Below are 27914 nucleotides of genomic sequence, written 5' to 3' on the forward strand. Positions count from 1 at the left end.
GTTTAGTCCGACATGTGAATATTGCCAGTGTTGACTTTAGATATGAAAGAGAGATCAGAACAGGAAGTCATTTTGAAAGAACTATGGGTGACTTTTGAGATACAAGTATTTTTGAGGATACTTGAATATTTCTGAGCACACAAAGCTACAGTGAAAAATCTGACAGAATATAGATCAGGGCTTTTCAACCGGTGGTACGGGTACCACCTGTGGTACATGGGCACCTGGCACTTGTGGTAAGCGACCATCCTAGGAAAGTGGTAGCGGGGGAGGGGAATGAGCTAAACCGGTGGCAGCACCGCACAAGCCTGAGCGAGAGAGACGGCTGGAGCTGCAGGGCTGTCGGGGCTCAGCGGAAGCGCCAGGATCAGCGCCAGGATCCAGCTGGAGCTCAGCACCGATCCTGGTGCTTCTGCTGAGCCCAGAAGAAGCGCCAATCAGCTGGAATGTTGCAGCATCTCCAGGGTCTCGTGATGTACATTCAGATGCTTGGCAACCGGTTCATATTTATGACGGTCAGAGTGTCCCAGGGTCATGTGAAGGGACCAAAACCTGCTGCAACCACCCAGCAGATGGGGGGGGGAGAATAAAAACCAAACACCCCCCACCCCCGCTGCCAATCCTCAACAGAAATGCTCACAACAATGAAAACCTTAGACCGGAGGAAGAGCGCTGCCGGGCAGGCAGGCAGGTGTCTCGCTCGGCTGTGGCTTGGGGGCCACTTTTTTCAGGGCCATTGTAACTTTGAACAGTCACTAAGTTAATTGTTGTAAGTCGAGGACTACCTGTACATCACTTTTTTTTCTTTCTTTCTTTTTGGTCATCAAGTTTTTGACCCCTTGCTAGGCGACCGGTGGTACTCGGATGTTGCCATATCCTAAAAGTGTCACAGTGGGTGAAAAGGTTGAAAAGGCCTGTTCTAAGGGCTCTCTTTCCTTTCTTTAACCCCAATTCTATTCTCTCTGCAATTCTGGGTTCTGCATTGCTCCTGGAGGGAAGGGGGGGGAAGCATTGTGGGTTATTGCCTTGTTTTCCTCTATCGCTATGTTGCACCACTTTGCTGTTTCTGCATACTTCCTCTGTAAACTATCCCTCCCCTTGATGTCAGCTAGAAAGGGGAGGGGGGAGAGAAAGGAATGCGCCTCCAGCAACTCGGTTATGTCCAGTTTTGCAAGGGAAGGTGCGAAGAGCCAACAAAGCTGCAGCCCTGAGACAGCCTGGCGTTATCTCCTCTTTCCCACAACTGGACTTAACACCTGGGGACTGGCCTATTTGAACTGACCACCTGAACTATGGGGTGGGGTTTGCTTGGGACACTTTTAACCCTGACATTTACTCTGGGCTAATGAAAGAAAAGGAACTTTTTTATTTTAATTTTAATTCCATTTATATCCCGCCCTTCTCCGAAGACTCAGGGCGGCTTACAAGCTTAGCAGTAGCCTTCATTCTATGTACATGCCTGCTTATTAGGGCTTTCACACACACCCCAAGCGGCATTATTACAAAAGTCAGCTTATTGCCCCCAACAATCTGGGTCCTCATTTTACCTACCTCGGAAGGATGGAAGGCTGAGTCAACCTTGAGCCTGGTGGGACTCGAACCTGCACTAATTGCAGGCAGCTGGTGTAACTTAAGGAGGCATTAGCCCACTGCTCCACCAAGGCTCTGAGTGAGGGGGAAAAATTAATTGACTTATTCTCTGCTTAGTCGGGTAATGGTTAAATGTGAGTGATAAGACACTGAGACAAAGATCTGATTGACACAGATCTGATTATGGCTTGCTTAATCGTTAATTTGATAAACAGGATACGATTTAGAAGTGGAGTTACAAAACTGCTAAAGCCAAACACAATTATTATTGCAGCTTAGTATAGCCCTCTAAACCAACGTCTTTTTTGTGATTTGAAACAAACAAAAAATTCAAACGCGGATCGCTGATACTTCCTTCTGTTTAAATACTGCCTGAATTTTGGTGCACCACAATTACGTTTTCTGTTATTTCATTTGGCACGAACAATGCTAAGTTTTATATGGGTCATAAAACAATCATACGAACATTAAATGCTATGTTTGGTCCAACTTGTGAGTCAAAAGGGATTAGGCAGAGCTGAGCTGACAAACAAGAAGCATATTCAAAGAAAGCCCTGACAGAGATGAATAAAATCTGTTCATTTTCCAGAACAAAGGCAGGCTCAAATATACATGGATTGTTTGCTAGTATAGCCAAGAATAAAGTCGAATCTTACTTTTTCAATAAAAACGAGCAAAGATTCCCGGTTATTCAGCCATTCTTGCTCAAGCTGAGCAGCTGGTGGGTATTTGCAACAGGAAATTTCAAATGTCACCTCAAAGCAGTTAGCCCAAAGGTAGTTATAATCTTGCATTCCACCTAAGGAATTGAAAGAAAGAAGAGTGAAATAATTAAGCAAAGAACCATCTTTTGTATCAAACCGACTCTCTTCGCACCGTTTCAAATGAACATTTTTCAGTAGCCTGGAAAACCCATTTGTGCAAACTGGAAAAAAAATTTAACAACTTTACAAAGAAAAAAAGGACCACTGAGGAGGGGAAATATCGGAAAGGTATCTGCTACTTTAAAACCAATAATTGATAACTTTGAGATCATGCAACTTACCTAGTTGTCATACGTATTCACGTTTACAAAAAAAACCCTTAACATGCTAATATACAGGAGGCCTGATTTTTCATTATATCTGAGGCATTTTATGTGCATACCGGCATCTCGAGTTAACCAGACTATTCCACCTCTAACGATGGGGGGGTGAGGTGTTACCCCCCCGTCGATAGGGGTCGCAACTTGGGCATCCTCCTGGATTCACGACTCAATTTTGAAGACCATATAGGAGCCGTGACCAGGGGGGCTTTTGCCCAGGTTCGCCTGGTACGCCAGTTGCGACCCTACCTGGACCGAGATGCCCTGTGCACAGTCACTCATGCGCTCGTGACCTCCCGTCTAGACTACTGCAACGCTCTCTACATGGGGCTGCCCTTGAGGACCACTCGGAGGCTTCAGCTGGTGCAGAATGCAGCCGCGCGAGTTGTTATGGGAGTTTCCCGTTACTCCCGTGTAACACCTCTACTCCGCGAGCTGCATTGGCTTCCGGTTGCCCTCCGGGTGAGATTCAAGGTGCTGGTGATGACCTATAAAGCCCTAAATGGCGAGGGTCCGGGATATCTGAGGGAACACCTGCTGCCGGCATCAAGCTCCCTTCGTCCAGTGCGCTCACACAGGGAGGGTCTTCTCAGGGTGCCGCCGGTAAGAGATTGCCGGCGGACGACACCCAGGGATAGGGCCTTCTCAGTGGGTGCGCCTGCCCTCTGGAACCAGCTGCCAGTGGAGCTTAGGACTGCCCCTGACCTCCGTTCATTCCGCCGAGACCTGAAGACCTGGCTCTCCGAGCTCTCTGGCCCAGGCTGAGAATTTTAATTTTAATTTTAACTGGGGTTTTACTTATTCAGGGACGGATATAATTTTTTAAATTTGTTTTTAACTTTTGTATTTTTGTTTTTAATCACCCTGTAAACCGCCCTGAGTCCTTCGGGAAAGGGCGGTATATAAATGTAATAAAATAAATAAATACTCATCTTTTCTTTTCAGGGGGGTCAACACTTGATGCTCAGAATAGGCCTAACCTTTCAAGTCTACCATACTGATATTTAAATATGTATGTTAATTTAAATGTATTTAAGTACCACATTGATATAATTTTCCTCTTTCGCTAAATCTAAAGTAGGTGGGATTGTGGATTCTTTATGTATTTAAACTCTTATTTGGAAAACTTAATAGTGGAGTGCGTGCCTCCCCTCATTTTTATCATTATTCTATTACGTAGGTTAAGCTGTAAAAGAACGTACCTGTCCAAAATCGCAAAGAAAGTTAATCGGAACTTGAGAACAACTTGTCCCTATTCCAGCGCTAATTTAACATGACATTAGCTCTTAAGGTTAACAAAATGACCTTTCCAGATTTCAAAGCAGGAGTACCAAATTCGGCAGCAAAAAGAGAAACAGGTGAAGTTGCACACTAGACAAATATGAAATTTACTCTTGCCCTATTAAGTCACGTAGCAAAATCTTCGTTCGTGGCATAGCAAAAAAACAACGTGAAAAAACATAGGTAGTGCCTGTTTAGCGACTACCTCATTTAGCAACCATTCGCAGTTACAACAGCGCTGTAGCTTTTAATGGACAAACAGCTAGAAAACAGTCGCAGAACTCTGTTTTTACAGAGGACCACTGCGGTGGGATTACTATATGCTCAAAAGTGGAAAAGTTCTACACTCCCCACAATACAGGGATAGTCGGTGAAAATGATGGAATTTGCACAGACGGCTAAACTGACTTCTTTGATCAGAGAAAAGACAGTATGTTTGTGACTGACTGGAAACCTTTTATAGATTTTCTGCTTGTAAAAAAAAATGCACTTTGTGGTTTTGATGATCAGGAAATAAAATCCAGATAACGGAAAGAATTAGTATATTTTGTAACATAACAGTAAGAGATAACTTTGCAATTACAGAATACTTATATTTGCTGCAAAGGAGGTTCGTAGCATCCCACGGTCACGTGACCGCAATTTACGATGGTTTTCGAGGAAGCAGATGATCTGGACCAGGGGTCTTCAAACTCGGCCCTTTTATGACTCATGGACTTCAACTCCCAGAATTCCTCAGCCAGCATGCCTGGCTGAGAAATTCTGGGAGTTGAAGTCCATGAGTCATAAAAGGGCCGAGTTTGAAGACCTCTGATCTGGACCCTTTTGGGTTGGGGCTGATGCCAGATTTAGTGCTGAGTCACTTGTAGAGGGCCTTTGGAAAACAAGGATGGATGGGGATGGTGCATCCATCCTTGCCCTCCTGGATCCCTCGGGGGCTTTTGATAACATTGATTTTATTTATCAAATCTGTATGCTGCCAGATTTCCAATGGGTTTGGGAGGCTCATAATGCTAAAGCATGAAACTTTCATTAATAGCCAGTAAAAAAAAATGGCACGGATAACAAAATGGGGAGGAGGGAAACAGTATCTTTACTCTCCCTCAATAAAAGTTCAGGAGAAAACCCAGGGCAGGGTGGGAGAAGCCTCATTCCAGCGCTGGTCTGGGCACTATTTTGTGGTGATTCGTCTTGGCATCGGTTTCTCTCCACTTCTATTTAACATTAACATGAAAGCAATGGGCAAGATCATCTAACAGCACAGAGAGATCAGCTGATGATACTCAGTTACACAGTTTCACCTCTGGTCAGGTAAATGAAGCCACTGAGATGCTTATTCAGTGCCTGGAGGCTGTGAGAGTCTGGATGGGCAGGAACAGACTGCAACCCAAGATGGAGTGCCTTTGGCTTTTCAGGTCTCCTGAATTGAGTTTCATCTTTAATTCTCAATGGACTGGCCGTCCCGCAGAGTTTGGTAGTCCTTCCAGACTCACAGCTCGTTTGAAGAGCAGGTGCCAACTTGTTGTACATATTTATTTATTTATTTATTTATTTATTTATTAGTTTTTATAAACCGCCCTTCTCCCGAGGGACTCGGGGCGGTGTACAGAGGAAGGAATGTATACAGATTGAACAATAAAAATAATAAGAAACACTAATGAAAACAAACTGGGACCCCAATTAACGCTATCATGCCAGGCCGGACTGCTGGAACAGGAAAGTTTTTAAGTCGCGACGGAAGGTACGGAGGTCAGGGGCCATCCGGATTTCGGTTAGTAAGCTGTTCCAGAGGGCTGGCGCACCCACTGAGAATGCCCTCCCCCTGGGGGCCACCAGCCGACATTCCTTGAGCGGTGGCACCCTGAGGAGGCCCTCTCTGTGGGAGCGCACAGGACGGTGGGGTGCTGACATTGGCAGAAGGTGCTCCCGTAGGTAGTCCGGACCCATGCCATGTAGGGCTTTGTATGTCATTGTTAGCACCTTGAACTTCACACGGAAGGCAACCGGAAGCCAGTGCAGCGCACGGAGGAGAGGTGTGATATGGGAGTATCGGGAGGCTCCCAAGAGTGTCCGTGCCGCCGCACTTTGCACCAGTTGAAGCTTCCGAGTGGATCTCAAGGGCAGCCCCATGTAGAGAGCGTTACAATAGTCTAGGCGAGAGGTCACAAGGGCATGGGTGACTGTACGTAAGGAATCCAGGTCCAGATAAGGCCGTAGTTGGCGAACTAGTCGAACCCGGGAGAAGGCCCCCTTGGTCACAGCTCCTATGTGGTCTTCCAGGGAGAGCTGCGAGTCTAGGAGGACACCCAGGTTGCGGGCCCTATCAACAGGGGGAAGTAACTTGTCCCCAATGTTAAGCAGTGGGACGTTCTGAATCTCCTGGCTTGCCGGTACGTACAGCCATTCAGTCTTGTCCGGGTTCAGTTGAAGCCTGTTTTTCCCCATCCATTCCCGGACCGCTTTCAGGCAGCGGGACATCACGTCTAGGGCATCACTGATATTGTTTGGAGTTGAGATAAAAAGCTGGGTGTCATCAGCATACTGATGGTACCCTACTCCAAAACTGCGAATGATCTCACCCAGCGGTTTCATGTAGATGTTGAACAGGAGAGGCGAGAGGACCGACCCCTGAGGGACTCCGCAAGCGAGAGGCCTCGGGGTCGACCTCTGTCCCCCTGTCAGCACCGACTGCGAGCGACCCTGGAGAAAGGAGGAGAACCAACGCAGAACCGTGCCTCCCACTCCCAGTCCCCTGAGGCGTCGCAGCAAGATACCACGGTCGATGGTATCGAAAGCCGCCGAGAGGTCTAATAAGACTAGGACAGAGGAATGGCCCCTGTCCCGGGCTCTCCAGAGATCATTCATCAGAGCGACCAATGCCGTCTCCGTGCTGTAGCCCGGCCTGAAACCCGATTGGTACGGGTCTAGATAAACTGCTTCATCCAGGATCTGAGGAAGTTGGTGCGCCACCACGCTCTCAACAACCTTCGCAAGGAAGCGAAGATTGGAGACTGGACGAAAGTTATTCAAAGAGGATGGGTCCAAGGTGGGCTTCTTGAGGAGAGGTCTCACCACCGCCTCCTTCAAGGCGGTGGGGAAGTGACCCTCACTCAGAGAAGCAGAGATGACCGCTAGGAACCAGCCTCGTGTCCCCTCTCGAGCTGCATAGGCCAGCCAGGAAGGGCACGGGTCCAGTAAGCATGTGGAGGAGCTCAACCTTCTCATAATCCTGTCCACTTCCTTAGGAGTTACAGGATCAAATTCTTCCCAGATGACGTCGACAAGACTGTCCATGTCTTGTTCTTCCATCTCAGCCCAGTTGGAGTCCAGACCAGTTCGAATCCGAGCAATTTTATCCAGCAGATATTGACCAAATTCCTCGGCTCGACCCTGCAAGGGTTCCTCCCTCACCTCTTGGTTTAATAGGGAGCGAGTCACCCTGAACAAGGCAGCCGGGCGATTATCTGCGGACGCGATGAGGGTGGAAAAGTAGTTGGATTTTGCCACCCTTATCGCAGCGAGATAAGACCTGGTGAGGATTCTTAGTCGCAATCGGTCGGATTCGGATCGACTGGATCTCCAACGGCTCTCTAGGCCCCGTCTCCGACGCTTCATCTCCCGGAGCTCCTCGGTGAACCATGGGGCTCGCTGGGATCTGCGCCGGGTCAGAGGCCGCAAGGGTACAACTCGGTCCAGAGCCTCCGTGGCTGCCTTTTCCCAGGCTTCCACTAAGGCATCCGCCGAGCTGTGAGCAGGGGGTGCATGCGTGTCCCTAAGCGCTGCCTGGAACTTATCAGGGTCCATTAGGCGCCTAGGGCGGTACCATCTGACTGGCACCGTGCACCCACGGTGTGCCAATTGCACGTTTTCCTGTAGTGGGAGGCCCTAGTGACAATTCACCATGCCCTAGTCACTTCCCAATTGGATTATTGCAATCTGCTCAACATACAATTGTCCTTGAAAAGTAATTAAAGTTTAGAATAGAATAGAATAGAATAGAATAGAATAGAATAGAATAGAATAGAATAGAATAGAATAGAATGGAATGGAAAATAGAAAAGAAATAGATATAATAGAATAAAATAGAATAGAATCTTTATTAAGAATAAATACGAGTCAGTTGCCAAATGTCTGAATTTTGATCACATAACCACATGGTCATAAGTGTGAAAAAAGGTTATGTCACTTTTTCCAATGTTGTTGTAACTTTGAATAGTCAGTAAATGAACTGTTGTAAATCAAGGACTACCTGTATATAAGTCAGGTAAAATAAATAATGAAGTCAACACAGTCATAGCATTTACCAAAGTTGCTTAAAATTGACTTCATCTCTAGCATATAAGGCTAACATTTAGTAAGAGCTCATCTTTTTAAAACATCTTAGGGAGTCTAAGAGAATATTTTGCTGAAATGACTTGAATTTTTAGTCATAAGGAATATTGGGAAATATAGAATACTCTTGTATATTGTCTAAATTGAAATTTGTTTTTTTAAATCAGTAACAAATTGTCTGTTACCTTACTAAAGACCTTTTCAAATAGAGAGAATAGAATAGAATCGAATAGAAAATATGGAATAGAATAGAATTAAAATAAGAATAGAATAGACTAAACTAGACAAGACTAGCTTTATTGTCCAGGTGCGATTGGACATACAAGGAATTTGTCTCCAGTGCATAAGCTCTCACTGTACACACACACACAACAACAAAGTGATAGGTCACAGATCATAAATCATAATTACCATCTTGAATCATAAGATACAAACAAGTGATAAATCATAAAATACCAAGAGGAGAAGCTAGTCGGAAAGATGGGAAAAGGTGAGAAATGAGAAGATGACAAAGATAATACCGGTAACAATGCAGCCTATTACGTGGGTACATTTCTTAGGCCGAAGACAGTGCTGTGGGAATTAAGTGTTCAGCAGAGTGATGGCACAGAGGGGGAAAAACCTGTCTTTGTGTCTAGTTGTTTTGGCATGCAATGCCCTGTAGCGGAGCCTTGAGGGGAGAAGTTGAAACAGATTACGTCCAGGATGTGAGGGGTCTGATTGGTTTAGAACGCAACAGCAAATGCATCAAAATTGGGATGTTTTTTAACAGCAGATGCAGTTTTGCCCAAGTTAGACGGCTGTTACACAAGCCATGCTGGTTTTCAGTACGCTTCTAAATGCTACTGAAAGTGCTGGAATGTGCACTGGGTCAATTTACTTGTGAGACCACATAAGCTTAAGGCCGTGGTGGCGAACCTATGGCACGCGTGCCACAGCTGGCATGCAGAGCCCTCTTTGGGGGCACGCGCGCCATCGCCCCAATCCTAGGCCTTCAGCTGGGTTTTATAAAACCTTTTCGCTTTAGGCCTCCGCTGCCATGTACAAAAAAAAAAAGATTCAATCAATTTCAACTCGCGGGGAAAAAAAAAGATCTGGCAAAGTTGGAATTGGTTGATTGAATTTTTTTAGTCCCACCCAGTCTCCCGTTACCACCGCAGCCATGCCCACCCAATGGGCCACACCCAGCCAATGGGCCACTCACACCCAGCACCTGACGATACATAAGTGGGTTTTGGGTTGCAGTTTGGGCACTCGGTCTCTAAAAGGTTCGCCATCACTGCCCTACGGACTACTCAGGTGCAACAAGGTGGCTGAAGTCCACGTCCCATTCGTTAAGCAACGTCAAGACTTTGGAGATCAAGGAGTCATGCCTTGTCCTGCTGCAGCATCTGCCGTATGGAAGTCTTCCCCCCCCCCGAGATCTAGAAGGTCCCAAATCTCCTGGTTTTCCAAAATGCATGACTAAAACCCAGCCAGAATGTTAGATGAGCTTAATGTAGGCGTGGCTGGGTTATTGTGCTCTGAGTGTTGTGTCTTTTGTCTAGACTCTAGATGGCAGAGGTTTCATTATATCATTTCTATTTGCTATTGTTAGGCTGTCAGAATTCATGTCTCAGATGGGCAGTCGCAGGAATTTTCTAAATAGATAATTAGCTTTGTGTAACATGGGAAATTGTCTAAAGGATTTAAAGAGGTACTGTAAATACTACAGTGCTAATATAAATTTTCTCTTAAGCAAACACACAAGTTTTGAAGCACACAGCTACTAACAGATGTGCTGATAAAGATGTCGACTGGTGGCCCCTAGGGGGAGGGCGTTCTCTGTGGGCGCGCCAGACCTGTGGAACCGCTTGCCGGTCGAGCTCCAGATGGCCCCCGACCTTCGCTCCTTCCGGCGGGATCTAAAAACTTATTTATTTGAGCAATCCGGCCTGGTTTGATGGGTCAGGGGTTGGGGTTTTAACATGGTTTTTAATTACTGTATATATCGGGCATAATATTTAATTGTTTTTTAACTTTTGTACTTTGTTTTTAATATTTATTGCCCTGTACACCGCCCTGAGTCCTTCGGGAGAAGGGCGGTATAAAAATTTAATAAATAAATAAAGCGAGCGGGGCCAGTTTGTCACATCATTATCATTTTAACGAGAAAGAAGCAAGATTGCAGGAAGGTTTACTCAATAAATGCTGTGAAGCATAAAAAGCAGGACTAAGGAACTAGGAAATACAGTTGGGAATACGGTGTAGCTGGTCTCTGTGATATGCATTTAAAAAAAAAAGACTACAATTTAAGAAGGTATTTTTGCAAGAAATGAAGGTAGAAGGAAAAAGCAACCACAAACTGAGATCCAGAAGCTAACATTTGTTTCAATTATTATTACCACTGCCATAAAATATAGCAGGGGTGATACACTGGTGCCTTCCAAGAATGGTTGTTTTATGAGTTTTAGGTGTGTGATATTTTAATGTTGTTCTTGTTAATTGTCAGATGTTGTGAATTATAGCAGTATATTAAAAAAAATGTTTTCCATCAGCAGCCTTGTGATAAGTGATGAGGGGCGTGTAGGATTTTTTACTTCAAATACCTGGGGGGCATCACACTGCTTGCTATATATAAAACATGCATTTTCCTGTTATATGATAGCAAAGAATTAATCTACAATTCATAATTTTCTACCAATAGACGTATATGTAAATATAAAAAAAGAAAATATGCTTCTTCAGGATATCCTGGTTTGAGCTGAGTAATAATTTAAAGTTTTACAACTATTTACTCATCCTATTTCCTTGTACGGTACATTAAACCTAGCAATCCTTGTAAATATAATCAAGCTCATCTTATTCCAATATTTGGGTGTGTTCACTATGAGAAGAGAAAGACAGAAAGGGAGGCTATTTAACAGGAAAAAAAGATATTGATGATAAAAACACGAAATGGCTTTATTTAAATAAGACATTTGATCAGTGCAAAAATCTGCTGACTAAATTATTAATTTTATTAGAATAAAGTTTTTTTCTCATTAAATCTGACACCTATCTTAATAATGACAAAATTAATAAAGTCCTTACATAAAACTATTAATAGGCATAATCCATGGCTTCAAAATACCCATTGATAACAATGAACTAATTTTATTTTGATAATTGGACCTAGAAATGTGGTTGTTTAATCTGTTTATCACTAGTTTAGTTGAAATTATTGAAAAAGAATAGTTAGATCTAGAGCAAGAAAGGTTGGGGACCTCCAATCTAGAGCATTTAATTAGAATTAAAAAATTGCATGCTTCTTTAACCCAACATACTTTAATTTAAAAAAATAATATAAAGAGACTCTAAATCCTACGTTTAGCAACAAGTCATACTTAATTCAATCCAATTTCTTTTTCGAACATTTTTAGTTTAATCAAATGTATAGGCTGTCCAAATTAAAGCTACCATTTTTAGGTATCTTACAAAATGTAAAATAATTATAATATTTAAACTTCAATAGAAAATTATCAAGCATCCACCCTGATAAAGATAACACAACCAACTGCAGAATTGTAAAACAAAAAATCAGGTATAAGTGATGTTAGAAATGTCTATTGTATAAGAAATCAGTCACACACAAAAATCCAGTACAGATATTTTTAAACAATATTTTGGTTAGATTTTAGTTATTCTTTGTGATGCTGAATGTATTTTTAGGATCACAAATTATTTTAACTAACTGAACAATTGGCATAACATACAGTATGTGCGATCCTTTGTTCAATTAACAGCAAAACCCAAAGCAGATAATTAGCCATGAACATATGTCAGAAATAAACATGAGCACAACAGATTTTGTAATTTTTTTCTACTGTGTTAAATGCCAAAAGATATCTACTTTTCTTCATAAAGAAACCTTACTACTCATAAGATTGGAAGATAATATTCTCCTTGTTTACCTACTCTTTTACATGCTTTTGCAATCTTTCCTGGAAGTTGAGTATTTCATAAATTATTGCTGCAGAAGCCTGGGTCTTGTGAAAGGCCTGGATGAATAATCAAGAATTCATGGTTCTTACAAGCAACACCAGAGTAGGGGTCATCTAGTTCTTTGTGGGGGGGGGAACCTCATTCTTTAGGTTCCGCTACGGAAGACAGGTTTCCAGGTTTCCAATAAATATTTAATTGAAGGAACTGGAAGTGTGCCAATCCAGCAGGATCTAATCACCTAGGCAGATATTGTGTAACAACCTGCCTCCAGAAGCTCTGAATGCTCCAACACTGGAAGTTTTTAAGAAGAGACTGGACAGCCATTTGTCTAAAATGGTATAGGGTTTCCTGCCTGAGCAGGGGGTTGGACTAGATTGACTCCAAAGTCCCTTCCAACAACAGCAACAACAACAACAATAATAGAGAGAAGCAACCTGGAACTAAGGAGAAACTTCCTGACAGTTAGAATAATTAACCTGTGGAACTCCTTGCCTCCAGAGGTGGTGAATGCTTCAACACTGGAGGGTTTTAAGAAGAGACTGGAGTGCCATTTGTCTGAAATGATATAGGGTTTCCTGCCTGAGCAGGGGGATGGACTAGATGGACTCCGAAGTCCCTTCCAACAACAGCAACAGCAACAACAACAACAACAATAGAGAGAAGCAACCTGGAACTAAGGAGAAACTTCCTGACAGTTAGAATAATTAACCTGTGGAACTCCTTGCCTCCAGAGGTGGTGAATGCTCCAACACTGGAGGGTTTTAGGAAGAGACTGGAGAGCCATTTGTCTGAAATGATATAGGGTTTCCTGCCTGAGCAGGGGGATGGACTAGATGGACTCCGAAGTCCCTTCCAACAACAATAACAACATCGAGTTTCACTGTTTGCTGGATCAAAGCAACCTTCAGACCATCACTCATCCCTTGTCAGCTCGCAGCTTGACTACTGCAGCACATTCTATACAGGGCTGCCCTTGAAGATACCCCCCTAGAAACTTCAACTGGTGCTAAGTGCAGGGGTGGGTATGACATCATTGAGTTTCACTGTTTGCTGGATCAAAGCGACCTTCAGACCATCACTCATCCCTTGTCAGTCTGCAACTTGACTACTGCAGCACACTCTACCTAGGGCTACCCTTGAAGATACCCCTCCTTAGAAACCTCAACTGGTGCTAAGTGCTAAGGGGTGGGCATGACTCAATATGCCCACGTAACACTTCTGCTTCATAAGCTGCACTGGTTTGATGGTTTATTTCCGACTACAATTCGAAGTGCTGGTTATTACTCATAAAGCCTACATTCCACGGGGCCTGGTTACTTGAAGGACAACCTGTCTCCTGTATTAGTTAGAATAAGAGCAACTGCATCCATTACATGGAACATAGAGCATTCTTCTAGCTTTGTGGGTGAGTGTGTGTAGGGGGGGGATACCTTAACCAGTTGCAATATGCCCAAACAAGCCATACACAAGTGCTTCAGCTTAACATATGCTCCACAAGAGTTAAACCTGATGGTTTCTTGATATATTGCTCTACTGTACGACAATGACATTTAAACGAACAGAATCAATAGCCAACACAGATCTTGTTGCTAGGCTACTCTCTTTTCAGCAGCATATATAAGGCAGTTTATCTCTAACGTATCTATGCTGCTCTACAGCCAATGGCTCCGATCAATTAGCTGCCAATCAATTCAACCCACCTTCTACATCATACCACTGAGCTCCATTGGTGATGCCGTCTTTGAAAGTTTCTTTCTCTTCTCCAGGACAGTTTGGGGTGCCTGTTTTCATGATTGGGTGGTTGGATGCGTAGGCTTTGGCCAGGTATTTGAAAACCTCATCATCGGCAGATTTACTGTATATCCCAGAGGACTGGTGCGACTTTGAGTCGTCAAAGGGATAGCTTGCAACAACAGTTCCCCCGTGGAAGTTCCCAGAAAGCACAAATCTGTTTTTTAAAAAAAAAAAAAAAACAGAATGTCACTCATCAAAATCCCAGCAACCTTAGGAACTTGAAGATGCGTGGACTTCAACTCCCAGAATTCCCCAGCCAGCTATGGGAGTTGAAGTCCACGCATCTTCAAGTTCCTAAGGTTGGGAAACGCTGCCCTAAACATAATGGATCCATTGCAGCAGAAGAGGAGGATTCTAACCTTATTTAAAAGTCACCTTCTTTCCAACAGTACAAAAAGGAGATGAACATTCTGAGGATTTTCAGTGCTAAGCAAGCCAGTATTAAAAGACCCAAAGGTGCTTTTCAGAAAGCAACTGGACTTCCTATGGTTTTTTGTCCCCCCTTGAAAACATTTCACTTCTCATCCAAGGCGCTTCTTCAGTACTTGGATCAGATGCAAACCATTTTCAAGGAGGAAAAAAAACCCCAAGAAAGTCCGGTTACTTTTTGAAAAGCACCTTTGGGACGACCACGACTTATAGAGATTCATCTAGCATCAAAAGACAGTGAGTTCTAGCCCTGTATTAGTCATGAAAGGCAGCTGGGTTGTTATCTTGGGGAAAACAGGAGGAAGGAGGAGTATTAGGTACGTTCATGGTCTTGAGCTATTGCAGTTCATTTTAATATGTGCCACTGGGTATACAGGAAAATGATAACAAAGGTTATCTATCTTATAGAGTAATAAAGGTGGGCAGAAATCTAACAAATAGAATTTACTTTATACACACACACACACGTATATCTAATCAATGAAGGAGAATATTTGTAGTGCAGGGTTGAAATGAGGGGTCCTTGGTGCTCTCTGAGCTTGCTTGTTTTCTTGCAGATGTTTCATGACCCTAACTAGGTAATATCATCAGTGCTAGTAAGGAGTGCTGTTTGCTGTCCGTTTACATATTCTGGTGTCCTGCTGGCTCAGGAATTCTGGGAGTTGAAGTCCACGAGTCATTAGTAAACAGCCCAACCAAAGAATCCCTAAGACCTCCCCCCACCCACCCAGACAGGCAAGACACCATATAAACGAGCAGCAAACAGCACCCCTTACTAGCACTGATGATGTCACCTAGTTAGGGACATGAAAGGTCTGCAACACAACAAGCTCAGAGAGCACCAGATGCCATATATACATATACATACATATACACGTAATCAGGGCTTTTTTTGTCATAGAACGCTCAGAATGGAGTTCCGGCACCTTTTTTGGATGGAACCTTGTAGGGTAGGCAAGGAGGGTTGTATGACATGGGTGAGTTCCGGCACCTTTTTCTTTTACAAAAAAAGCTCTGCACGTAATACACACACACAGACAGACACACACACAAACACACACACACACAGTCACATGCCAGTATACCCAAACATATTCACACACACCCCACACATATATACACACACATGCACATATACCCACACACATATATATACACATGCATACACACACAGTTACATGCCGGTATACACAAACATATTCACACACCCCCCCCACACATATACACACACATGCACATATACCCACATATATATATATATATATATATATATATATATATATATATATATATATATATATATATATATATATATATATATATATATATATATATATATATATATATATGTCAAATGCTTGTTAACTATTTTTAGATTACCTTGCTAGGCCCCAAACATGGGACAAATCTTTATTTCCTGTGTCAGCCTAACCTGAAGGCCATCGACAGGCAGTAGTCACACCGGTGACAGCTCATATTTGTGTAAATTTTAAATTGTTAACAAAGAATTAAGGGAGACTGATATGCATTTCAAACTTATTAGTTTTCATCAGTCAGCCATACCCTTCTGAGATATATATACACATGCATACACAGTCACATGCCTGTATACACAAACATATTCACACACACACCCCACACATATATACACACATGCACATATACCCACACATATATATACACATGCATACACACACAGAGTCATATGCCGGTATACACAAACATATTCACACACACCCTATATACACACACATGCACATATACCCCCCCACACATATATATATGCATACACACACAGTCACATGCCCGTATACACATTCACACACCCCACATATATACACACACACGCACACACATGTACGCACGCGCACACACACACACATGCATACACACACACACAGTCACATGCCGGTATACACAAAGATATTCACACACACCCCACATATACACGTGCACGCACATATATATATACACCCACACCCACACATACTGTACACGGGTAGGCGTATAGAGGCGGGGAGGGGCGGGGCCCCAGCTAGGAAGGAGGCGGCGCTTCCACGAGCAGACCCCGCCCCCCACGTGCGCCTCACCGGTTGCGCCGCATCCACTCCATCAGCGCCCGCACTTCGGGCACGGCGGCCAGGTCCGGCTGGGGGGCGCCCGACCCGAACTGGTCGGGGAAGCTGCGGTTGAGGTCGAGGCCGCGCCCGTTCTCCCGCCCGCCGTCGCCCCGGCAGTCCCCCTCGCGGGCGCGCGCGAAGCCGTCCGGGTTCAGGCTGGGCAGGAGGAAGAGGTCGGTGGCGCCGAGCAGGCGGCGCGCCCGGGGCTCCCCGCGGGCCCAGCCGGCCACCAGCTCGCGGGCCAGGCGCACCAGCAACTGGCGGCCCAGCGCCTCGTCGCCGTGCATGTTGGCCACCAGCTTCACCTGAGGGCGGCCCGCCATGGGAGGCCCGCCGCCGGCGCCGGCGCCCAGCTCCGGGAGCCCTTCGCTGAGGCGCAGCACCCAGAGCTCGCGCCCTTGGCTGGAGCGGCCGATGGAGAAGCGCCTGGCCAGGCCGCGCGGCGCCTCTTCCTCCGCCAGCCGCCTCAGCGTCTCGCCCAGCTCGGCCTCGTCCAAGTAGCGCGGGGCCTCCGAGGAAGAAGAAGACGACGACGACGAGGCGGCCTCCGCCTTCTTGATGTGCGCCGCCGCCCGGGCCGCGCCGCACCGCCACGAGAGCAGCAGGAGGAGCTGCAACCACGGCTTCCAAGCCGCGCCGCGCCGGCTCCGACTCGCCGCCATCGCCGCTTCGCTTCTGACGGCTCGCCGCCTCAGCCGCCGCCTCAACCCGAGCGAGGGAAATGCTCCTGAGGTAACTCGACAGCCGATTGGACGGCCCGGAGGAGAGCGGCCGGCCAATCAGAAAGGGGCATAAAAAGTAGCCAATGGGAAACAGTTATGGAGCTTCTCAGGTGGCCACTGTGCTAGAGGCGGAAGGCCAATTGAAGCAGGGGCCCTCAACCTTGGCAACTTTAAGACTTGTGGACTTCAACTCCCAGAATTCCTCAGCCAGCAAAGCTGGCTGAGGAATTCTGGAAGTTGAAGTCCACAAGTCTTAAAGTTGCCGAGGTTCATCGGCGTAATCACCGCAAGGTAGGTAAGCAATTGGGAGCGATACGTGGACAGCCGGGGTGGAGTAAGTGACGTAAGAGGGGCGGGGTCGAGGGCGGTTCAAGGAGAGGCAGGCGGGAATAAGCAAAGATAGCGACCAATGAGAGGTGCGGTAACAGGTGGAGGCGGGCGGAGCTAAAGATGCAACCCGAGCTTTTCACGTGAACGGTGTAGTCACGTCGGAATGGGGAAATCTGGAAAACGTTCTATTTTTTTTTTCAAATCTTTTTTTCAACAGTTTAAAAAATAGCGGGGGTTTTTAATTTTTTTCACGCTAAAGGCAAGATTCTCTGAAAAATAAGTTTTAAGTTATTTTTAGTGCCTGACAGGTAGTCAGCGACTTAACGACACAATGGACCCCACCGTTTCTGTTGTTAAAGTGTGTTTTGCCCACTTTTACGACCGTTCTTGCCACAATTGTTAAGTGAATCATTGCAGTCGATAAGTGAGTAACCCAGTTGTTAAGTGAATCTCGCTTCCCCCTTGACTTTGCTGGTCAGAAGGTCACAAAAGGGGGTCACATCACCTTGAGATGGTCGGAAGTATGAAGTCATAAGCATCAGAATTTTGATTACGTGATCTTGGGGTTGCTACAAAAGTTGTAACTGCGAGAAATGGATGGATGGATGGATAGATAACCTTTATTGTCATTTTTTTTTTACCGTCGGCACATTGGCACACATTAAAAACGAAAGTTGCTTGCTCTCGAAGTGTACACATACATGACACACACCTAATTGTACTATATACACATATGTATAGACCCACACCCCTACTTATACATAAGAAATAAATATTAAATATTAAATACTGTCCATCTTGCATATATAACGGAAGGAGGAAGCCTAAGAGTTCACAAAGTTAATGCTGCATGGAATGAAACTATGGCTGAATCTGGATGTTCTGCTTCGGATACGTTCATTGTTTCCATGTCTTATCCAGAGAAGAGCAACAAAGATGATTAGGGGGCTGGAGGCTAAAACATATAGGGAACGGTTGCTGGAATTGGGTATGTGTAGTTTAATGAAGAGAAGGGTGAGGGGTGACATGATATCAGTCTTCCAATATCTCAGGGGCTGCCCCAAAGAAGAGGGAGTCAAGCTATTCTCCAAAGCACCTGAAAGCAGGATGAGAAGCAACGGATGGAAACTAGTCAAGGAGAGAAGCAACCTGGAACTAAGGAGAAACTTCCTGACAGTCTGAACAATTAACCAGGGGAACTCCTTGCCTCCAGAAGCTGTGAATTCTCCAACACTGGAGGTTTTTAAGAAGAGACTGGACAGCCATTTGTCTGAAATGGTATAAGGTTTCCTGCCTGAGCAGGGGGTTGGACTAGATGACCTCCAAGGTCCCTTCCAACTTATTATTATTATTATCCTGTTGCCTTTATTGAGGGTAAGCCTTCCAGTTGAGATGGGCGACACATAAATTAAAAAAAAAATCAAAACACATCCAAGACAAAGGGCCTGCTGTGTTGACTCACCCCCCCCCCCGAGACGAGAGACCCAGATGGGGAGCTGTTTTCTCTAGAAGCCATTGAAGAGCGGCGTAACAACACGCAATTGGCCTGTGCCTGCGTTTACTTTTAATTTAGCCCCGGCGGCTTGCTGTCTCTTGGGGAGAAACTAAGTCCAAAGACGTTTGGAATCAGTTGCATTATTCATCTTCTGTCGTTGCGCCTCTGAGCATCAGCACGCTAATTGGGCAACTGTAAGACCCGTGGACTTCAACTCCCAGAATTCCCCGTGAGCAAGGAAGATTGCCCCCGACCTGCGCTCGTTTCGCCGGGAGCTGAAAACCTGGCTTTTCGATCTATCTGGCCTGGACTGAGGGGGGTTTTAGTTTTAAGTTTTAACATTGTTTTATTGTTGGGCTATTATTAATTTAATTCTTTTAATTCTATTTTTATCTTAATTTGCATTGTCTTTTAAATATTGCCCTGTAAACCGCCCTGAGTCCTTCGGGAATAGGGCGGTATAGAAAACTAATTAAATAAATAAATAAAAATAAATAAGATTGGTCCAGGAAAAAAGGGTGTCTGATTGCATAAGAAAAAAATATGATTTCAATCAGGGATGTCCAACTTTGTCAACTTTTTAAGACCCGTGGACTTCAACTCCCAGAATTCTCCGTGAGCAAGGAACATTGGTCCAGGAAAAAAGCGTGTCAGATTGCGTAAGGAAAAAAAATACGATTTAAACCAGGGGTGTCCAACCTTAGCAACTTTTTAAGACCTGTGGACTTCAACTCCCAGAATTCCCCGTGAGCAAGGAAGATTGGTCCAGGAAAAAAGGGTGTGTGATTGCATAAGGAAAAAAAATGATTTAAACCAGGGGTGTCCAACCTTGGCAACTTTTTAAGACCTGTGGACTTCAACTCCCAGAATTCCCCATGAACAAGGAACATTGGTCCAGGAAAGGGTGTGTGATTGCGTAAGGAAAAAAAATACGATTTAAACCAGGGGTGTCCAACCTTGGCAACTTTTTAAGACCTGTGGACTTCAACTCCCAGAATTCCCCGTGAGCAAGGAACATTGGTCCAGGAAAAAAGGGTGTCTGATTGCGTAAGGAAAAAAAATACGATTTAAACCAGGGGTGTCCAACCTTGGTAACTTTTTAAGACCCGTGGACTTCAACTCCCAGAATTCCCCAGCTGGCTGGCTGGGGAATTCTGGGAGCTGAAGTCCACAGGTCTTAAAGCTGTCAAGGTTAGACACACACACCCCCGTGCTAAAGACACCATATTTTTTCAAGATGAAATTAGGGGCGGGGGGGGGAATTCAGCACGAGCGCCCCTTTAGGCTGGCTTTTTCCCTGATGCAGCCTTTGCCCTTCACACCGGTTTGAAACCAGATCTAAGAGGGCGAGGGTAGAGCAGAGCAAGCTAGCTCTCCTTCCACTTATTCTATATCTAGATCCCCTTTCCTCTTCGATCCTTGTTCGGCATTCGGTTCCGTGCCGGATGCGAGCGGCTGCGATTAATTCCTTCCGGTCTGTGGAAAAACAACGCAGATGTCTTGGGATTTTCATCCAGAGTTTCGAATCTGGCTTTTACCCCTTTTGCCTGGAACTGCAGCTTGAGGGCGAAGGATAATAATAATAATAATAATTTTATTTATATACCGCCCTTCTCCCCACCTCCCTTGATTTCTGATTTTATCCGCTGCGTTGGCTGGAGGCTTCCTCTGCAGAGGCTGTTAGTTCCAAAGGCTGCACAAGCAAATGCTGCAGGATGAATGGTTCCCAGTGGGCGTCAATTCATAGACTCTTAAGACTAACAGAGTCGGAAGGGACCTTGGAGGTCATCTAGTCCGACCCCCTGCTCAGGCAGGAGACCCTATACCATTTCAGACAAAGGGCTGTCCAATCTTTTCTTGAAAACTTCCAGTCTTGGAGCATTCACAGCTTCTGGAGGCAGGTTGTTCCACTGGTGAATTGTTCTCACTGTTAGGAAGTTTCTCCTTAGTTCCAGGTTGCTTCTCTCCTTGACTAGTTTCCATCCGTTGCTTCTTCTCCTGCCTTTGGGCGCTTTGGGGAATAGCTTGACTCCCTCTTCTTTGGGGGAGCCCCTGAGATGTTGGGACACTGCTATCGTGTCACCCCTTGCCCTTCTCTTAGTTACTTTAAACCAGGGATAGGCAACCTCGGCTCTTTTATGACTCGTGGACTTTAACTCCCAGAATTCCTGAGCCAACCACGCTGAGGGAAAAGGGAGAGGTTTCCAAGCTGAGCCATGCTGGCTCAGGAATTCTGGGAGTTGAAGTCCACAAGTCATAAAAGAGCCAAGATGGCCTACCCCTGGCCTAGGCCTAGGCCACTTTATGACTTGTGGACTTCAACTCCCAGAATTCCTGAGCCAACCATGCTGAGGGAAAAGGGAGAGGTTTACAAGCTGAGCCATGCTGGCTCAGGAATTCTGGGAGTTGAAGTCCACGAGTCATAAAAGAACCGAGGTTGCCTACCCCTGGTTTAGACATACCCAGTCCCCATTCTTTGTATGTTTTAGCCTCCAGTCCCCTGATCATCTTTGTTGCTCTTCTCTGCTCTCTTTCCAGAGTCTCAAAATCTTTTTTATATTGTGGTGATCAAAACTGGCTTCAATATTTCACACACACCCTCCCTTTCGCTACCTATTCAACTAACAGCTTTATATTTTATTTTATTTGTCATTAAGAATCACCCATGTCTCTCACAGAGGTACTCGGCAGCGACGAATAAAAGCATAAAAGAAAAAACAGTATATAAAATTCAAAAGAGGAGTAGAGTAGAGTAGAATAACAGAGTTGGAAGGGACCTTGGAGGTCATCTAGTCCAACCCCCTGCTCAGGCAGGAAACCCTACACCATTTCAGACAAAATGGCTGTCCGGTTTCTTCTTAAAAACCTCCAGTGTTGGAGCATTCACAGCTTCTGGAGGCCAGGAGTTCCACTGGTTAATAATCCTCACTGTCAGTTCCCCAGCGCGTGTTTCATTTCTCTTTCTGGCTTCTGTGTTTTTGGATTGTTTTATTTTTTATTAATCTGTAATCTGTTTTGAGGAGGCTTCTGGCTAAGACCATAACTTGAAAAACGAAGCGGTAATATGAGCGGTCACAGGGCACAGCTTTTTCCGACTGGCTGCTGCCAAGTGTTTCGAAACAAAGGACACCGAGCTAATCCTGGCTGTTGAATTGTGCAGTTCTGTTCCCACAAGAGACCCAAAGCTGCAGCTGGTTTAGCTTTTCCTTCGAAATCTTTGAGCCAACTAACTTTCCCCGAACTGACTTGGGTCTTCACACCCTTGGTGTCAACACTTAAGCCCTTTTTTGACTTCTGGACTTCAACTCCCAGAATTCCTCAGCCAGGCACACTGGCTGGGGAATTCTAGGAGTTGAAGTCCACATACGCTGGCTGGGAGGGTTCTGGGAGTTGAAGTCCACATATGCTGGCTGGGAGGATTCTGGGAGTTGAAGTCCACATATGCTGGCTGGGGGATTCTGGGAGTTGAAGCCCACATATGCTGGGTAGGAGGATTCTGGGAGTTGAAGTCCACATATGCTGGCTGGGGGATTCTGGGAGTTGAAGTCCACATATGCTGCCTGGGGGATTCTGGGAGTTGAAATCCACATACGCTGGCTGGGAGGATTCTGGAAGTCCACATATGCTGGGTGGGAGGATTCTGGGAGTTGAAATCCACATACGCTGGCTGGGGGATTCTGGGAGTTGAAGTCCACATATGCTGGGTGGGGAATTCTGGGAGTTGAAGTCCACATACGCTGGCTGGGAGGATTCTGGGAATTGAAGTCCACATATGCTGGCTGGGAGGATTCTGGGAGTTGAAGTCCACTCATATTCAAAGTCGCCACGTTTGGAAGACACTGTTCTAAAGCTTTCCCTGGGTTGTTCATTCACAACAAAATGAATGCAAAAGTCTTCCGCATAAATAGCAGTGCTGTTTCTCAGTTTTGACGAAGAAGATTCCCTGTGACCTGAGGGGAAAAAACACAAAACTACTATTTCCAACGTAGCACTGAACTTCATGCTCACCTGCAAAGGTAGAAAAATGGCTTTAGGAATCCCAAATCCTGTGCTGCAGCTCCCTCTAGTGGCCGCCAAGGAGACAAGCAGCCAGAAAATTAAAATGTATCGCCCAAAATTTCTCTTGCTCTAAGGGAGATAGTTGTTAAGTGAGTTTTCCTCCATTTTATGACCTTTCTTGCCACTGTTGTTAAGTGACGCACTGCAGTTACCGCGCTAGTAGCCTGGCTGTTAAGTGAATCCGGCTTGCCCCACGGACTTTGCTTGTCAGAAGGTGGCAAGAAGGGATCGTGTGATTCCCTTCCGGGATGCTGCGACCGTCATAAATACGAATCAGTGGCCAAGCGTCTCATTTTTGATCACGTGGCCATGGGGTCACAGGTGTTAAGCGTGAAAGTCACTCATGAGTAACTTTTTTCAGTGCCATCGTAACTTCGAACAGTCACTAAACAAACGGTTGTAAGACGAGGGCTACATAAATGAAATAAAATAAATCCTACAGCTGAGGTCTTGGGCTCTTCCAAAACAGCTCTGACGGATTGACTCTAAAATAGTAATATAATATAATATAATATAATATAATATAATATAATATAATATAATATAATATAATATAATATAATAATAATATAATAATATAATATAATATAATATAATATAATATAATATAATATAATATAATATAATATGTGAGACGCGGTTGCTTAGCGGGTTAGGACGCTGAGCTTGTCGATCAGAAGGTCGGCAGTTTGGCGGGTCGAATCCCGAGTGCCGCGTAGCAGAGTGAGCGCCTGTTACTCGTCCCAGCTTCTGCTAACCTAGCAGTTCGAAAGCACGTAAAAATGCAAGTAGAAAAATAGGGACCACTCCGGTGGGAAGGTCACAGCGTTCCGTGCGCCTTTGGCGTCTAGCCATGCCGGCCACATGACCACGGAGACGTCCTCGGACAAGCGCTGGCTCTTCGGCTTTGAAACGGAGATGAGCACCGGACCCTAGAGTCGGAAACGACTAGCACGCATGTGCAGGGGAACCTTTACCTTTACTAATATAATATAATAGATAAGATAAGATAACCTTTATTGTCTTTTTTTTTTACTGTGGGCACAACGGCACACATCAAAAATGAAATTTAGTTGCCCGGTCTCACGGTGAAACAGACATGACACAGACCTAAACATACTATATACAACATATGTATAGACCCACACCCCTACTTATACACAAGAAATAAATATTAAATATTAAACACTGTCCATCTTGAATATATAACGGAAGGAGGAACCTTGAGAGTTCACAAGGTTAATGCTGTACAGGACAAAACTGTGACTGAATCTGGATGTTCTGCTTCGGATGCCACGGAGCCCCCTCCTCCCAGAAGGGAACAAGGAAAACAGGTTGTGAAGAGGGTGTGTCGTGTCCCAGACAATCTTGCGGACCCTGCTCAAGCAACGCTTCTGTGCCATGTCCTGGATGGGAGGGAGGGAACTGCGAAGGATCTTTTCGGCCGTCCTCACCACTCTCTGCACCGCCTTCCTGTCCGAAGCAGGGATGCTTCCAAACCAGACTGTGATGCTGTATGACGGGATGCTCTCAATTGTCCCCCTGTAGAAAGTGGTCAGGACAGGAGAAGGAAGATGTGCTTTTCTTATGCGACGGAGAAAATGCAGGCGCTGCTGTGCCCGCTTCACCAGTTTCTCGCTTTTTAGCAACCAAGCCAGCCTACTCGTTAGCAGCACACCCAGAAATTTGATGCTGGTAACCAATAGAATAGAATAATGAATAGAATAGAATAGAATAGAATAGAATAGAATAGAATAGAATAGAATAGAATAGAATAGGAAATAATGTTGTTGTTGTTAGCTGCGAAGTCGTGTCCGACTCATCGCGACCCTATGGACAACGTTCCTCCAGGCCTTTCTGTCTTCCACCATCTTCTGGAGTCCATTTAAGCTCAGGCCTCCTGCTTCAGTGACTCCATCCAGCCACCTCATTCTCTGTCGTCCCCTTCTTCTATTGCCCTCGATCTTTCCCAGCATGAGGCTCTTCTCCAGTGAGTCCTTCTCATTAGGTGGCCAAAGTATTTGAGTTTTAGCTTCAGGATCTGGCCTTCTAAAGAGCAGTCAGGATTGATCTCCTCTAGGACTGACTGGTTTGATCGCCTTGCAGTCCAAGGGACTCGCAGGAGTCTTCTCCAGCACCAGAGTTCAAAGGCCTCCATTCTTTGGCGCTCAGCCTTTCTTATGGTCCAACTTTCACTGCCATACATTGCAACTGGGAAGACCGTAGCCTTGACTATACGCACTTTTGTTGACAGGGTGATGTCTCTGCTTTTTAGTGTGCTGTCTAGATTTGTCATGGCTTTCCTCCCCAGGAGCAAACGTCTTTTAATTTCTTGGCTGCAGTCCCCATCTGCGGTGATCTTGGAGCCCAGGAAAACAAAATCTGTCACCACCTCCATTTCTTCCCCATCTATTTGCCAGGAATTGAGAGGGCCAGATGCCATGATCTTGGTTTTCTTAATGTTAAGTTTCAACCCAAGTTTTGCACTCTCCTTCTTCACCCGCAACAAGAGGCTCTTTAGTTCTTCTTCACTTTCTGCCATTAGAGTGGTATCATCTGCGTATCTTAGGTTGTTGATATTTCTTCCAGCAATCTTAATTCCAACTTTTGATTCATCTAGCCCTGCCTTTCTCATGATGTGCTCTGCATATAAGTTAAATAGGCAGGGCGACAGTATACAGCCTTGCCGGACTCCTTTCCCAATTTTGAACCAATCAGTGGTTCCGTGTCCAGTTCTCACTGTTGCTTCTTGACCCGCATATAGGTTTCTCAAGAGACAAATAAGATGGTCTGGTACTCCCATCTCTTTAAGAACTTGCCACAGTTTGTTATGATCCACACAATCAAAGGCTTTAGCATAGTCAATGAAGCAGAAGTAGATGTTTTTCTGGAACTCCCTAGCTTTCTCCATGATCCAGCGTATGTTGGCAATTTGATCTCTAGTTCCTCTGCCTCTTCGAAATCCTGCCTGTACTTCTGGTAGTTCTCGATCCACATACTGCTGAAGTCTAGCTTGTAGAATTTTAAGCATGACTTTACTAGCATGAGAAATGAGTGCAATGGTGCGATAGTTTGAACATTCTTTGGCACTGCCTTTCTTTGGAATTGGAATGTAAACTGATCTTTTCCAATCCTGTGGCCACTGTTGAGTTTTCCAAATTTGCTGGCAAATTGAGTGTAGCACTTTTACTGCATCATCTTTTAAGATTTTGAATAGCTCAGCTGGAATACTGTCACCTCCACTAGCTTTGTTGTTGCTCAGCTTTTCTAAGGCCCACTTTACTTCACATTCTAGGATGTCTGGCTCGAGGTCAGTGACCACCTCATTGTGATTATCTGGGACGTTAAGCTCATTCTTGTATAGTTCTTCTGTGTAATTTTGCCACCTCTTCTTAATCTCTTCTGCCTCTGTTAGGTCCCTGCCATTTTGGTCCTTTATCATGCCCATTTTTGCATGGAATGTTCCCTTCATCTCTCCAATTTTCTTGAAAAGATCTCTGGTCCTCCCTATTCTATTGTTTTCTTCTATTTCTTTGCACTGTTCATTTAAGAAGGCATTCTTATCTCTTCTAGCTATTCTCTGGAATTCTGCATTCAATTGGGCATATCTATGTTTTTCTCCCTTGCCTTTCGCTTTCCTCCTTTCCTCAGCTATTTGCAAAGCTTCCTCAGACAGCCATTTTGCTTTCTTGCATTTCTTTTTCTTTGGGATGGTTTTGGTTGCTACCTGTTGTACAATGTCGCGAACCTCTGTCCATAGTTCTTCAGGCACTCTGTCTATCTGATCTAATTCCTTAAATCTATTTGTCACCTCTACTGTATATTTATTTATTTATTTATTATTAGTTTTTATAAACCGCCCTTCTCCCGAGGGACTCGGGGCGGTGTACAGAGGAAGGAAGGTATACAGATGAACAATAAAAAGTAATAAAAACAATAGTGAAAACAAACTGGGACCCCAATTAACGCTATCATGCCAGGCCGGACTGCTGGAACAGGAAAGTTTTTAAGTCGCGACGGAAGGTACGGAGGTCGGGGGCCATCCGGATTTCGGTTGGTAAACTGTTCCAGAGGGCCGGCGCACCCACTGAGAATGCCCTCCCCCTGGGGGCCACCAGCCGACATTCCTTGAGCGGTGGCACCCTGAGGAGGCCCTCTCTGTGGGAGCGCACAGGACGGTGGGGTGCTGACATCGGCAGAAGGTGCTCCCGTAGGTAGTCCGGACCGATGCCATGTAGGGCTTTGTATGTCATTGTTAGCACCTTGAACTTCACTCGGAAGGCAACCGGAAGCCAGTGCAGCGCACAGAGGAGAGGTGTGATATGGGAGTATCGGGAGGCTCCCAAGAGTGTCCGTGCCGCCGCACTTTGCACCAGCTGAAGCTTCCGAGTGGATCTCAAGGGCAGCCCCATGTAGAGAGCGTTACAATAGTCTAGGCGAGAGGTCACAAGGGCATGGGTGACTGTACGTAAGGAATCCAGGTCTAGATAAGGCCGTAGTTGGCGAACTAGTCGAACCCGGGAGAAGGCCCCCTTGGTCACAGCTCCTATGTGGTCTTCTAGGGAGAGCTGCGAGTCTAGGAGGACACCCAGGTTGTGGGCCCTATCAACAGGGCGTAGTAACATGTCCCCGATGTTAAGCAATGGGACATTCTGAATATCCTGGTTTGCCGGAACGTACAGCCATTCAGTCTTGTCCGGGTTCAGTTGAAGCCT

At 45.2% G+C, this 27914-nt stretch overlaps 2 protein-coding genes across 2 annotated transcripts in view; one reads left to right on the top strand and one right to left on the bottom strand.

Annotated features, from left to right (window-relative positions):
• CPD (carboxypeptidase D) overlaps positions 1-17305 on the bottom strand; it is a 58854-nt gene extending 41549 nt beyond the window's left edge. Inside the window, exons 1-3 of the mRNA XM_083379663.1 lie at positions 16564-17305; positions 13951-14198; positions 2247-2389 (exon numbers count right to left, since the gene is read on the bottom strand). Of these exons, the coding sequence (XP_083235789.1) occupies positions 2247-2389; positions 13951-14198; positions 16564-17255 (1083 nt within the window). The 5' untranslated portion in view covers positions 17256-17305. The remainder of the gene's footprint in view (positions 1-2246; positions 2390-13950; positions 14199-16563) is intronic.
• The window catches only part of SSH2 (slingshot protein phosphatase 2), a 471054-nt gene that overhangs the window by 149804 nt on the left and 293336 nt on the right, over positions 1-27914 (top strand). The window lies entirely within an intron of this gene.

The sequence above is a fragment of the Vipera ursinii genome, assembly GCF_947247035.1.
Source record: "Vipera ursinii genome assembly, chromosome: 1".
Classification (NCBI taxonomy): domain Eukaryota; kingdom Metazoa; phylum Chordata; class Lepidosauria; order Squamata; family Viperidae; genus Vipera; species Vipera ursinii.